The sequence below is a fragment of the Monoraphidium neglectum genome, assembly GCF_000611645.1.
Source record: "Monoraphidium neglectum strain SAG 48.87 unplaced genomic scaffold scaffold01797, whole genome shotgun sequence".
In the NCBI taxonomy this organism is placed as follows: domain Eukaryota; kingdom Viridiplantae; phylum Chlorophyta; class Chlorophyceae; order Sphaeropleales; family Selenastraceae; genus Monoraphidium; species Monoraphidium neglectum.
This window is the reverse complement of record NW_014011831.1, coordinates 1-11,900: the sequence shown is the minus strand read 5'-3', so window position 1 is coordinate 11,900 and position 11,900 is coordinate 1. Positions and strand designations below refer to the sequence as shown.

Below are 11,900 nucleotides of genomic sequence, written 5' to 3'. Positions count from 1 at the left end.
GTGTGGGGTGGGGCGCAGGGGTGGGGTGGCGGTAATGAGAGGCGTCCGGAGCCCCTGCGGCAGCTCGCAAGCTGCACACAACTGCCACAACCACAATGCGTCGCATGAAAACCCAGCTGATGTACACAAACGTGTTCAAGGCATGCACTAGGTCCAAGAGTTGACCATCTGCTGGTGCGCTTGTGGCCGCGACACCCTCATTGCGCACACGCGCCCCGGTGCCGTGGGGTCACGCACGTGGTGTAGAAACGCGGGCTCAGCAGCGTCTCCTCCGCAGCAACCTTCACGCCATCACGCATGGTCTTGAAGCCAAGATCCTCGCCAGAGGCAGCCGCGGCCTTAGCGCGGACGACCCGGGACCGGCTGATCACGGCCCGCTGGGCCACGGCCTTCGAGGCCATGGGCCGCGCCGCCATACGGGAGCTGGTGAGAGCCATCCTTGATTGTCTGTGCTGCGTTGCCGGGCACTGGGCTGGCCTGGACGATACGCGCTGAGCAGAGGCAGCAGGGTACTGCTGTCTCGCTACAATGAGGAGTTTTGAAGAAGCCGGAAATGCTCCGAAGACAGATGGATTTCGTTGAGCACCGAGAGCAGGCTGAAACAAGCCAGGAACGGGAACTGAGATCCGAAGCAGGCACCCAAGCGTCGCCCAGAAAATCCCCTGGTGAGCGAGAGTCTCCACCACAGATGCAAAGCTTGTACGGTTGCGGTCTTACATGCAATCCCAGCATATGCATGACCCAACAGATTGTTGCGAGATTGCTTATTGCGGCGACCGTGCGCGGTTATCCTCTCGATCGTTTGCAGGGGCCTAGCGTGAAAGCAGTAGCACTCGCAACTGCAGCCGAGGCCAGCCAAACACAGGGCTTGGAACGGCTTGTTTTACTGGGCAGGCTGCTGTTGACTGCTGTGCAAGCGGTGCTGCAGTTGATGCAGCAATTCAACAATGGAGTGTAGTGCGCTGCTGGTCAGTTGCCCGTAACCCTGCATGGCACGTCAAGTGGCATGCATGCAACTGTACTATCGGGATTGACACGTATCACAGTGCAAGCGCAAGCACAGGCAGTGGAAGGGGGGCCCACCACAGTGCTGTGCAAAGCGGCCGACGGTGCCTGCCAGTCTGGTCGCAATGCACAACGCGTCCATCAACGCTGTGTTTCGCGTGGTTGCCTGCTGTCGACTTTGCAACGTCCCTTTCTCGTCAACAGGGCTGAGGCTGAGGCTGATGCAGCGGTCGCCATGCTGTGGCGTCGACATGCCTTCCCCTGGATACGTAGCTTGCATCCACGTGTCTGCCAGCCAAGTATGCCATTGCGTACATTTGCCACCCCAGTGGACACAAATTTGGCAGGTGATTGGGCAACTTGACGGCTCAGCGAAGGCAGCATCAAGAGCATCAGCAGGAAGATAATTTTGGCTGTAGAGCTGAACAGGGGATTGGCAGCTCGGACACGAAGTAAACGGCCAGACGGACGTTTCGAAGCAGGTCCCCAAAGCACATGCAGGGCATTCGTGGCAGCGACTCAGACATACAGTCATGTTTTTAAATGGTGGAATCAGTGGCCACTCAAAGATTCGGGCTGCGCAAGCAGCTGCTGGAGTAGGCGCTGCTCACCTTTCATACTGAATTGCTGGGTTGAGGGTTATGGTTGTGCGGCTGGGCGCACTGCCTGCGCCGCGGGGCTCCTACCCCGGCAATGGTGCGCGGCAGGCCGTGCGGCATTAGCGGCCGGCGCACAGCCATTGACTTTCCCCCAAGCTGCTGTGGCGGCAGCTGCACGCAGGAGCCCGGGCCTGCAATGGTAGGCTAGGTCAGGCAGGAGATTACCCTTGCGCAGGTCATCACGCGAAAAGCTTCCGCTTCTCTAACGAGCGCGACAAGCCTTGACAGGCAAAGGATGCTGGTGACAAGTACTAATCGATCACAACCTGGGAGGCGTGGGTGTGTACACAATGCCTTCGGGTTGATGAGTAGCAAGGCTTGCTGGCGGTGCTCGCTTGCAGCATACACGGCCGATTGTCCGCAACCACGTTCCTTGTTTCTTCCAAAGTCTTGGCGGCCCCTGCCATGTGGGGCGGTCCGCAGAGTTGGCGCATCATCATAGGACGAGGTTGCCCATTCCTCATGAGCACAGCGACTCCCTCACCTCTTGGTCAACACATGGCTACGGCAAGTGCTGTGCTGGGCAAGCAGGGCAGCAGTACAACACATGTTAACCCATGCACCTTGGTGCACAGGATATGTTGCCACCTATGCAGCAGTGTGAGCATGGTGACACTGGTGACCAGGGGGTGTGTGGACTGATCTAGGGTCCGTGCGCCGAAGCCCCGATGGATTAGGGTCGTAACGTGGCCAGGAATTTCTGAGAGTCGTATACAACCGAAGAACGCGAGACTTGGTGCTGCCGTGAATCTGAGGCTTCGCTGAAACACTGCTTTCACCACCGGCGCCTGATCAGCGCAGCCTCCCAAGAAACACTAGTGGGGGCTCATTCGCATTCATTGCGCCATGCCTGAGCTTCCGGAGGTGGAGGACGCTCGCCTGGTGCGCGGCGGTCGTGCCGCGCGGCCAGCACAGAAGGTGCACGTTGCGATTGCCTCTCACTTGCAATTGTCGTCCTGACATTTGGCTGTCTGGCATACACATGTTTGATATCAGGATCTGCAGGAGCACCTGCAGGGCAAGCGGATCATAACATGCGTCGCCGCCGACGATGCGAGTGAGCAAAGCTGCGCCTCTGCTGCCGGGAGCGTCTCCTGGCGCGGCGGCACTGCCGCACAACCCCAAAGCGCCTGCATTGCTGCAGCAAACCACTCAGCTTGCAGAAATGAGGAACTAGCCCTGTTGCGCCATGGCCCGCACAATGCGCATGTGTGGTGCCACAGAGGTGCTGCGAGTGGCAGACACTGCAGACAGGTCCTTGCAACCAGCAACCCCTCCTTTCTCATCATGTATGCGCAACCAACCCTGTTTTCCACAGAGGTGCTGGAGGGCTGCACCCATGAGGAAATGAAAGCGGCTTTAGAAGGACGAACTGTGGAGCAGGTGTGCATGCGCGCACACGGCACTCAAGTGCTTGCGCAAGGGAGGGGGGCCTGCATGCTTTCGTGTGGTGTGTGCGTGGGCGTGGGCGAGGGCGTGGGCGTGGGCGTGGGCGTGGCGTTGTTGGGGATCATGAGCCGGCGACTGGTCATAGCAGCGGGTCCTAAAACCCCAACGACTTCCAGCAAGCAATCGTCCAGGAGTTTCTCAGTGCCTGGGCTTTGCGGTTGCGCAAGTGCACCAGCGCAGCCTCCCGTTTGTGCATCACATGCAACAGGCCAGCGCCAGCCGGAGAAAGGCAGAGCGGCCGCGCCTCACAGCATCCCCGAGTCACCGCCATTATTGAGTGTGCGCAGGCTGCCGCTGTTGCGCGCAATTCGCTCTGAGATTCCCTGCATCCCCTGTCTGCACAACAACCTCGCGACCTGCCAGGTCGGGCGCAAGGGCAAGAACCTGTGGGTCCAGCTGTCAGGGCCGGGCCCGGCGCTGCTGATACACCTGGGGATGGATGGAGAGCTGCTGGGTGAGCCGCCCCGCCCCTCCCACGCGTTTCCTGCCGCCCCTACACGCCCCGTGTCGAGGAGTCGGCGTGAGGACGGCGGCCACGCCCCGCTCGCTGTGGTCAGAAAGCCGTGTGCGGCTGGCGCAGTCGCTGCCCGTGCGGGAGCGCGTGGCGCCGCGGCACTGCCAGCCCTGAAGCTGCGCGACGCCCTGCCTGGCTCGCTGCACGGCGCCGCGGCGCCCGCCCCCCACCCACTGCTCCGCCATCCCACACAGAGCGCTCAACACAGCCCCGCGCTCGCACTTGCGCCCGCGCCCGCCTCCACAGTCAAGGGTCCTGATGGGTCCATGCTGCGCGACTTCAAGTACCGAGCCGCCAAGAAGGGATCCCACGACAGAGCCTGGCCGCCCTCCCACTGCAAGGCACGCCGGGGCGGGCACCCTGCTGCCCTCCTCCTGCCCTCCTGCCCTCCTGCCCTCCTGCCCTCCTGCCCCGCTGTCCTGCTGCGCGGCTCGTGTGTGGCGTCCGCCAGCGCCCGCGCGTGTCCGTCCGGCGTGCGGCGGCCGGGCCCACGCCAGGGGGCGTGAGCCTGGGGCGCGCTACGGCAGCCGGCAGCCGCGGGCGGCTGCGACGCGCCTGGTTTTCAGGGACCACCAAACGGGGCTTGGCGCGGGCCGCGCTGCCAGCGCCACACAGCTTGCCGCCTGGTTGCGACGCAGCCTGCCACGCCGCCCCGCCCCGCCTCGCAGCTGGAGCTCAAGTTTGAGGATGGCAGCGGGCTCGCCTTTGATGAGTGGCGCAGGTGGGCGGTGGGCGCAGCCTCCCTTTTGCATGGATGGGGCGTCGCATCATGCCAACCTCCTCAAGCCGCAGTGTGGGGCTCCCGACCCCTCAAACACCCCAGGGCACCTGATGACTCATGCGAGGTGCCTTATGGCGACGCCTCGATCCTGGAAGCACAGCCTCCCACCACGCGCCTCCTAGTCCAATCCGGGCTGCCCGGGTCCCCATCTGACGCCCCGGCCAATTCGTGTGGAGGGGTGTTGCAAAGCCCGTGCAGCACGCCCGCGGCGAATCCCCATCTCAGGCCATCCCAGCTGGCTGCCCGCCCCGATGCTCGTATGCCCAATTGCCCACCGGCCCACCCGCCCACCCACCAACTTATATCTCACTCGCAGGTTTGGGCGGCTGCGGCTGGTCCAGGGCGACCCCGCCAAGTGTGACGCCTTTGCCAAGCTGGGGTTTGACCCGTTGACCGAGATGCCGTCTCTTGAGGACTTCGAGGCGCGCCTCATGAAGCGCAAGCGCTCGGCGCTCAAGGCAGTGCTGCTCGACCAGGTGCGCGGTGTGCCGAGCCGCGGCCAGATCAGGTCTGGGGGATGAGGTGATCCTCCAGATCTGAGGAGGCCTGATCTGATCTGGGACCCGACCGCGTTTGACATCCCCAGGGCCATACGGGCAGCCGAGGTGCAGTTGGATTTCAGACTATGATTTGGGCGCTTGAGGGCGCTTGTCAGATTCGGGCGGATGCACTGGCTTCCTTTCCAAGCGTCGGCGCGCGCGCTCAGCGGGCCAACCAGCACCTATGCCGCGCACCCGGCCCGGCCCAACCCCGCGTCTCCTTGCATTCCCCTGCCGCCGCGCAGGCGTTCGCGGCGGGCGTGGGCAACTGGGTGGCCGATGAGATACTGTACTGCGCGCGGCTGCACCCCGAGCAGCCGGTGGCGGATCTGGGCCGGGAGCACGTTGCTGCGCTGCACGAGGCCGTGCGCAGCGTGGTCGCGACGGCGGTTGCCGTGCGCGCGGACGCGGCGCGGTACCCGCCGGGCTGGATATTCCACAGCAGGTCTGGGTCGTGTGTGGGCGGGGGAGCGCGTGGCGGCTGTGTGGGGGGAACGACCAGGGGGCGAGCCGCAGGGTAGTGCTTTCATGGGCGGTCGGCGGGGCGCTCGGCGCTCATTGCATTGCTCAAGAGCGCCGACTGGTGCACCCCCGAGTTTGCCGCCCGCATCCTACTCCAACCTCTCCCCCTTCCTGACGCACGGCCTCACCCGCCCTGGCTTTCTCTTCCTGAACCCCTCCACCGTTTCTGCTGCCAGCTCCCACCCTCGCCGGCCCCCCTCTTTGCTTACCCACCCGATGCTGCGCCCGTTGTCGTCACCCGCTCAGCGCTGCGTCCCCTGCCCCCTCCTCCCTCCCGCCCGACCGCCAGGTGGACCAGCAGGAAGGATGGAGTCGTGGATGGACGCATCATGAAGACAGTGCAGGCGCGTGCGTGTGTGTGTGTGTGTGTGTGTGCGTATGTGCGTCCGTGTGTGTGTGTGTGCGAGTGCGCGCACACGTGTGTGTATGTGTGTGTATGTGTGTGTGTGTGTGTGTGTGTGGGTGTGTGTGCGCGCGTTTGTGTGACAAGTTGCACGTGAGTTTTTTTGTCAGCATGCGTGCAAACGTGTTTGAGTGTGTACATGCCTGCGCCGGTGCTCGTTGGTACACATGTGCATGGGCCGCCTCCCTGCCAATGAAGATGACCTGAAACATGCAAGTGCTGAATTATGTTATATGTATTATGATATTTGTCATAATTTTATGACCTCCCCAGGCCGGTGGCCGCACCAGCGCGTACGTTCCAGAGCTCCAAAAGCTGGTGGGAGGCGCCGGGAAGGGCGGCACCGGCGAGGCCGAGGGCGACGGCGGCGGCAAGAAGCCGGCGTCGGCGGGCAAGAAGGCGGCGGCGCCGCGCGGCGGGCGGGGCAAGGCGGCGGCAGGGCGGGGGACCGGGAAGCGGAGGCGCAAGGCGGACACCGAATCCGAGGAGGAGAGTGCAGAGAGCGAAGAGGAGAGCGAAGATGAGAGCGAGGAAAAGAGTGAGGAGGAGAGCGAGGAGAGCGAGGAGAGCGAGGAGGAGGCTGCTGCGCCGCCGCCGCGGCAGCAGCAGCAGCAGCGACGGCGGCAGGTGCAGGAGCAGGAGAGGGAGCAGGATGGGGGCGCCGGCTCGCCGACAGAGTCGGTGAGCTCTGCGGAGGGCCCCCTGTCGGGTGCGGCCAAGAGCAAGGGCCGCGGCCGCGCAAGGGGCCCCGCTGCGGCAGCAGGCCGCGGCAGGGGCCGTGGCAGAGCGGCGGCGGCAGCAGCGGCGGCGACGACGGAGGCGGCGACGCGGGGGGGCGCTGGGGGCGGGAAAGCTGGCGGAGGCGGGCGCAAGAGGAAGGGCGGCGAGGGTGCGGCAGACGGCGATCAGGTGGGGGAAGGGCTGGTCATGCAGCGGCCTGCAGCCGCTGCGCTAAGCGGACCTCATGCGGGAGTGGGTCATGAGTGTTGCGCCGCTCACGCCAGCGCCCTGCATGTGCGTTGCCTGCAACAATCAGCTGCGATGGAGCGCACCCCAGCTGCTTCTCTTCCTCTGCTGAATCAGAACGTCTGCAACCACCATCCTGCGGCCCAGGCAGACGGCGGCGACACCAAGGCGGAGCCTGCCGCTCGCGGCGGCAGGCGCGGCCGCGCGGCTGGGAGCGGCGGCGCCAAGCGGGGAAAGGCATGAAAGTGTCGCACCACGCCCGCGCTGCCCTCCTGGCGCCCCGCTGCTGCTGGACCGGCGCCAACCTTGCCAGTGGCGCCCTTTCGCACGACGACCTGTGCCCTTCGCTTTGGCTGCTGCCCTGGTGCTGCTACGACGCCATCCGCTAGTGAGAACAGGCGGTTGACCGCACCCCAGCAGTGTGAAGCTTGGCAACACGTTACAAGGTTTACCACGCAAAGGCACTTGCCGAGGCCAAAGCCAGCATATACCAGTGCGGGCCATTCATGCAAGCCCTTGCACAGGAGTATGTTTATTGGGAGGCCAGTCGTCGCACGCAGGGGCGTCTGACACCCACCAGACTCGCCCTGCCTTGCCCCTAGTGGCACGCACACTCAGGCAAAGCAGCTGGCATGCCGCGCATGCCACGAGGCCAGCGCCGCCTGCTGGGCCATCTGCTGCTGCTGCTGCTGCCGCTGCTGCTCCTGCGCCAGCAGCTGCCGCTCAAGCAGCTGCCGCAGCATATGCAGCTGCGAAATCTCCTCCTGCAGCTGCACGATGGTGTGCAGCAGTGCGTGCTGCGGCGGTGGGAGGCGCGACTCTGCACCTGCTGCGCACGCGCGAGCGGCCGTGGCATAAGACCACTCACGTGCGGTGGAGCCAAGGCTGCTGGCTGGCATCACCGGCTCTACCGCCGCGCTACTCGCTGGCGTAGGGCGGCTCTCCGGCTGCGGTCCGCCTGCCACTGTTGCAGCTGCGAGTGGCCCATTAGCACGCTCGCTTGCGGCCAAGGCCTCCCACCCGGGGCACAGCAGCAGCTGGGCGTTTCTCGTGACCCCGGGGTGAGCAAGCGCCAGCCGCCGTAGTTCCGAGCCCGGGGGCCCAAGCGCTGCGCCTTTGCTATCGCCCTCGCCTTTCGCCTTTCCTCCTTGCTTTGGGCGATGCTCTTGTTGCTGCAGCAGGCTCCTACCATGGCAGCTCGCGGCTTGAGTCCCTTGCTCTGATGGGCTTGGTGACCACTCAAGGCCAGGCGCGCAGCTGCAGACGCTCTCCGTCGGTCCAGCTGTGGGGCTGGCTGGTTGGGGCGCGGTGTGGCTGCCCAGCACTACAAGATGGTGCTGCTGCTGCTGATGCTGCTGCTGCTGCTGCTGCTGCTGCTGCTGCGCCGCGCGAGCCGCCTGCGATGCGTCGCTGGAGCGCTGCGCGGCGTTGCAGGGGTCCTTGCGAGGCATCACCTGCTGTTGTGAGGGGGTTCAGGCAGCCGCGATGTCCTGGGGCGCGGCCCCTGAAGACTTGGCTGCCCTTGCCACACCCCCTGCAAACATGAGATGTGCGTGGTCGGCGGTGGCGTCAGAGTCTAGTGGCGATGAACCCCATCAATAAGGGCATGTTATGAGTGCAGAAGCAAAAAATCCCGAATCAGTTCCACACTTGCGCTCGCTTGGCACCGGCTCAGGCGCATAAGCGGGTACTGCGTGCACAGAGGCAGAGGCGGGACCCCAACCCCACCTGGGCACCACCTCGCACGACAGCTGCCCTGCACGGCCACTGTAGCCAAGGAGCGCACTGTTTCTCAAGACCTATGCTCGTCTTCGAAGCGTGATTGAACGATTTGTCACTCGTCCGGCCACCAAGTCTGAGCTGCGAGTGACTTTGCGCTCCAAGCTGAGTATCTTAGCAGTAGCGATGCAAATTTCTTTCAATAAAGCCACACATGTATCGTGAGTAGCGAACGAAGCTAGTCGGTGCCTAGGGTAGCTCATCATGCACTCCCCGCGCAAGGGTGCGAGTGACCTGGTGACTTTGACTGAGACTGCACTGCACCTTGTGCTGGAATTGAGTCCCGTCACTATTTACCCGTCATGGATACAACACGAGTAGGAATCAAGGCTCACGTGCCAATGCTAGCAACCGGAGGCTCAAGCGATGTGCACCATGGGGTTCGGATTTGCGCTGCCACATAGCTTGAGCGGCCGAGTGGCACACAACAGCAAGACTGCGGGAACAATGGTTGCTGTATGAAGCGGTATGATACCGACACAAGCCTGCCAACCCCCACAATTTCCAGGTGGCGTTCGAGCAGCCTTAGCGTGCTTGACTAGGGCTGCAGCAGACATGGTACTGGCACGTCTGGTGTTTTAAATGCGTATTCAGCACCATGTGTTCAACGCCATGCAAACAAACCATGAAACACCACTTGTCATAGCAGTGGCAAGTACCGTACGCATTTCCAGGTGGTGTGTATAGGAGCCGGCCATCATCACTGGAGGCATGGCAAATGGCAAACGTGGCAAGCAGCGGTATGCGCACAGCACCTGGCGCAACCTTGTACAACATTTCTGATGTCATTTTTGGATCAAGCATGAGTTGTATGCCCTTGTATAAGGAGGCAGCCAGTACGGCGGTGGTCTCAACACCTGCCTGGCAGTCAGCTCCAGGTCAGCTTAGAGCGAGACCTGGAAGTGTAAAAGCATGCGCCACTCTGGAATCGTAATGTTATCTGACATATTTTCAGGAAGCCTCAACATCATACTTTTGCAGAGATCCCGCTTGATCTGGTTGTGAGTTTCGCTGACTTATCATATCCTGCTGCAAAAGCGCAGAGATACCTCACGACGCTTGAAGACTAAGTCGGATGTCCTCAAGGCCCCGTCGCAATCGAGTCGCCTATCATTTTCGTGGCCTTGTAGAGCTGGCTTAGACATCCTCACCAGCGCCTGTAGCATTCACATTTATATACGAACTACTCGCTCTGTCATCCTTCCTCCTGCTGTGCTCTTGTGACGGACGGCCGGTTGAAGCCAGCGGCGGCGGCGCATCGCGAGCAGCGGCAGCGGTGCAGCCGCCTGCAACCCGCAGAGGAATGGAGGCGCCGGGGCGCGACTCAGACGGCAAGGTGACTGCTCACGCATGCTGCAGGCAGCAGTAGCATGCAGCTGACCTTCTGCATGCAGGGCAGCCCGAGGCGTGCCCGCCCTGCGCCCTGCGCCCTGCGCATGCCGCCCACCCACCATGCACACCGCCATGCACGCACATGCATGCACCCGTTCAATCTGCAGGGCGCGTACTCCCGCCCTGGGGAGCTCTGGGAGCGCGCCAAGGGGCAGGACGGGACCCATGAGGGCTGGTACAAGGGGGCGGTCGAGTACTGGGACAAGCAGGAGGCCTCCTATAATGGCGTCCTCGGCGGCTTCGGCCACGTCAGCAGCTTCGACATTGGCGACAGCCGGGAGATGCTCCGGAAGGTGGGCCCCTGCAGTGGCCTCTCGCGGCGAGCACGCGCGGCGCAGGGCTGGGGCGCAAGCTCACGCTCACGGGGGAGCCCGGAGCGGGCGCGGGCGCGGCTCCTGCTGTGCGTGCAGGCAGGCGGCTGGCTGCCTGGGGCCGCACGGCCCAAGGCGCGGAGCATCGAAGCTTGTTGCCGGGGCGAGTGGGGGCCGGAGGGGCGGCAGGGGGCCAGGGGCGGCTCGTGCAGCGGCTCGGCGTCGCCAATGGGTCCGCAACCGTAATCAGGGTGTCGCAGGCCCATGCCGCCTTGACCTTCACTGCGCAGCGCTGTTCTCCTTTAACCCGCTGTTTAGATCCGGCAATCATGCCAGGTCAGGTCGCGTCCCGGGCAGCACCGCGACCCAACTTCTGCGTCGCCGCCTGGCGCCCATGAATCGCAGGTCTTCAAGACCCACCTCAAAGCAGCGGCAGGCGGCAAGCGCAAGCTCACGGCAGTGGGTGCGTCGCCGCCGCTCCATCGCTCTTGCCGCTGCCGCCGCCGCGCGGTGGGCCGTGTCCTGGCCTCCCGCTCCGCGACCCCCTTTTTCCGCACCCACTTGCAAGGGGTCAGCTCCCAGGAGCTTGCGGCAGTGCCCCCTCACCTCGCTGTCCCCTTCACGCTCCCCCAAACCCCAACCCCCTGTGCTCACACGCGGCAGACTGCGGCGCTGGCGTGGGCCGCGTGACGCAGGAGCTGCTGCTGCACCACTTCCACATGGTGGACCTGGTGGGTTCCTGCCAGGGCCCGCCAGCACCGGCAGTGGCCTGCGCGCGATGTTAGGCCGCTTTTCGCAGCTTTGGGGCCTCGCGCAATCGCCCATGCCGGAGCCCTGCGCACGGCACCCGTGCCCACCCGCAGCCCCCGCCTGCCCCTCGCGCCGTGCCCGCGCCCCGCCCGGCCCGGCCCGTAGCTGGAGCCCTCGCAGCACCTGCTGAAAAAGGCCCAGAAGAGCCTAAAGCTGGCAGTGGCGGGCAAGAACTACCCGGAGGTGCGCACGCTTTTTTTTTTCATCAACTCCCTCAAACTCTTCAAACATGCCGGGTCCGGGCCGGGGGACCGATGAAGAGCGCCCATCAAAGGCAGCCGGGCAGGCCGTCGCGGCGAGCGAGCGAGGCGGGGCATAGCCCCTGCAGCGCCGAGCGTGAACGCCCTGCCCCTCTCTCTCTTGCTGCCAATGTGACGGGCTCGACTGCATCTGACGCCGGCCCGTCGTCCCGCAGGGCCACGCGACGGGGGAGTTCCTGTGCAAGGGGCTGCAGCAGTTTGAGCCGGTGGCGGGGCGGTACGACTGCATCTGGATCCAATGGTGCCTGCTGTACCTCACAGACCGTGAGCATGGGCCCGCGTTTGGTTGATTGTTGCCCCGCTTCCTGGGGATGGTATGATGGGGGTGTCTAGTCAGCCACCGCGACGGCCAGGGCAAGGGCCGGAGTCGGGGTTGGGGCGACGCATGTTTTGTCTTTGTGCGTGTGTGTAAGTGTGTGTTGTGTGCGTGTGTGCGTGTGATTTGTGGGATAGGAGGGGCTGGCTGACACTGTGACGCTGATGGCCGGCCCTTGGCAGATTACTCATCAC

General features: G+C 64.0%; 4 protein-coding genes across 4 annotated transcripts; 2 read left to right on the top strand and 2 right to left on the bottom strand.

Annotated features, from left to right (window-relative positions):
- Positions 1-197: 197 nt before the first annotated feature.
- Positions 198-437, bottom strand: MNEG_9037 (hypothetical protein; the record flags this gene model as incomplete). The annotated part of the gene is made up of 1 exon (XM_014042494.1): positions 198-437. One exon carries the CDS (start codon positions 435-437, stop codon positions 198-200), a length of 240 nt encoding a protein of 79 aa, XP_013897948.1.
- A 2,073-nt stretch (positions 438-2,510) lies between these two features.
- MNEG_9036 (formamidopyrimidine-DNA glycosylase) lies at positions 2,511-7,081 on the top strand (the record flags this gene model as incomplete). Its single annotated transcript, XM_014042493.1, has 13 exons — positions 2,511-2,546; positions 2,661-2,721; positions 2,983-3,047; positions 3,477-3,567; positions 3,874-3,910; positions 4,125-4,185; positions 4,296-4,348; positions 4,451-4,576; positions 4,725-4,884; positions 5,193-5,392; positions 5,759-5,807; positions 6,146-6,781; positions 6,986-7,081. 13 exons carry the CDS (start codon positions 2,511-2,513, stop codon positions 7,079-7,081), a joined length of 1,671 nt encoding a protein of 556 aa, XP_013897947.1.
- A 371-nt stretch (positions 7,082-7,452) lies between these two features.
- On the bottom strand, positions 7,453-8,289 carry MNEG_9035 (hypothetical protein; the record flags this gene model as incomplete). The annotated part of the gene is made up of 1 exon (XM_014042492.1): positions 7,453-8,289. One exon carries the CDS (start codon positions 8,287-8,289, stop codon positions 7,453-7,455), a length of 837 nt encoding a protein of 278 aa, XP_013897946.1.
- A 1,806-nt stretch (positions 8,290-10,095) lies between these two features.
- On the top strand, positions 10,096-11,680 carry MNEG_9034 (hypothetical protein; the record flags this gene model as incomplete). The annotated part of the gene is made up of 5 exons (XM_014042491.1): positions 10,096-10,302; positions 10,657-10,783; positions 10,984-11,051; positions 11,236-11,313; positions 11,546-11,680. 5 exons carry the CDS (start codon positions 10,096-10,098, stop codon positions 11,678-11,680), a joined length of 615 nt encoding a protein of 204 aa, XP_013897945.1.
- Positions 11,681-11,900: the final 220 nt, after the last annotated feature.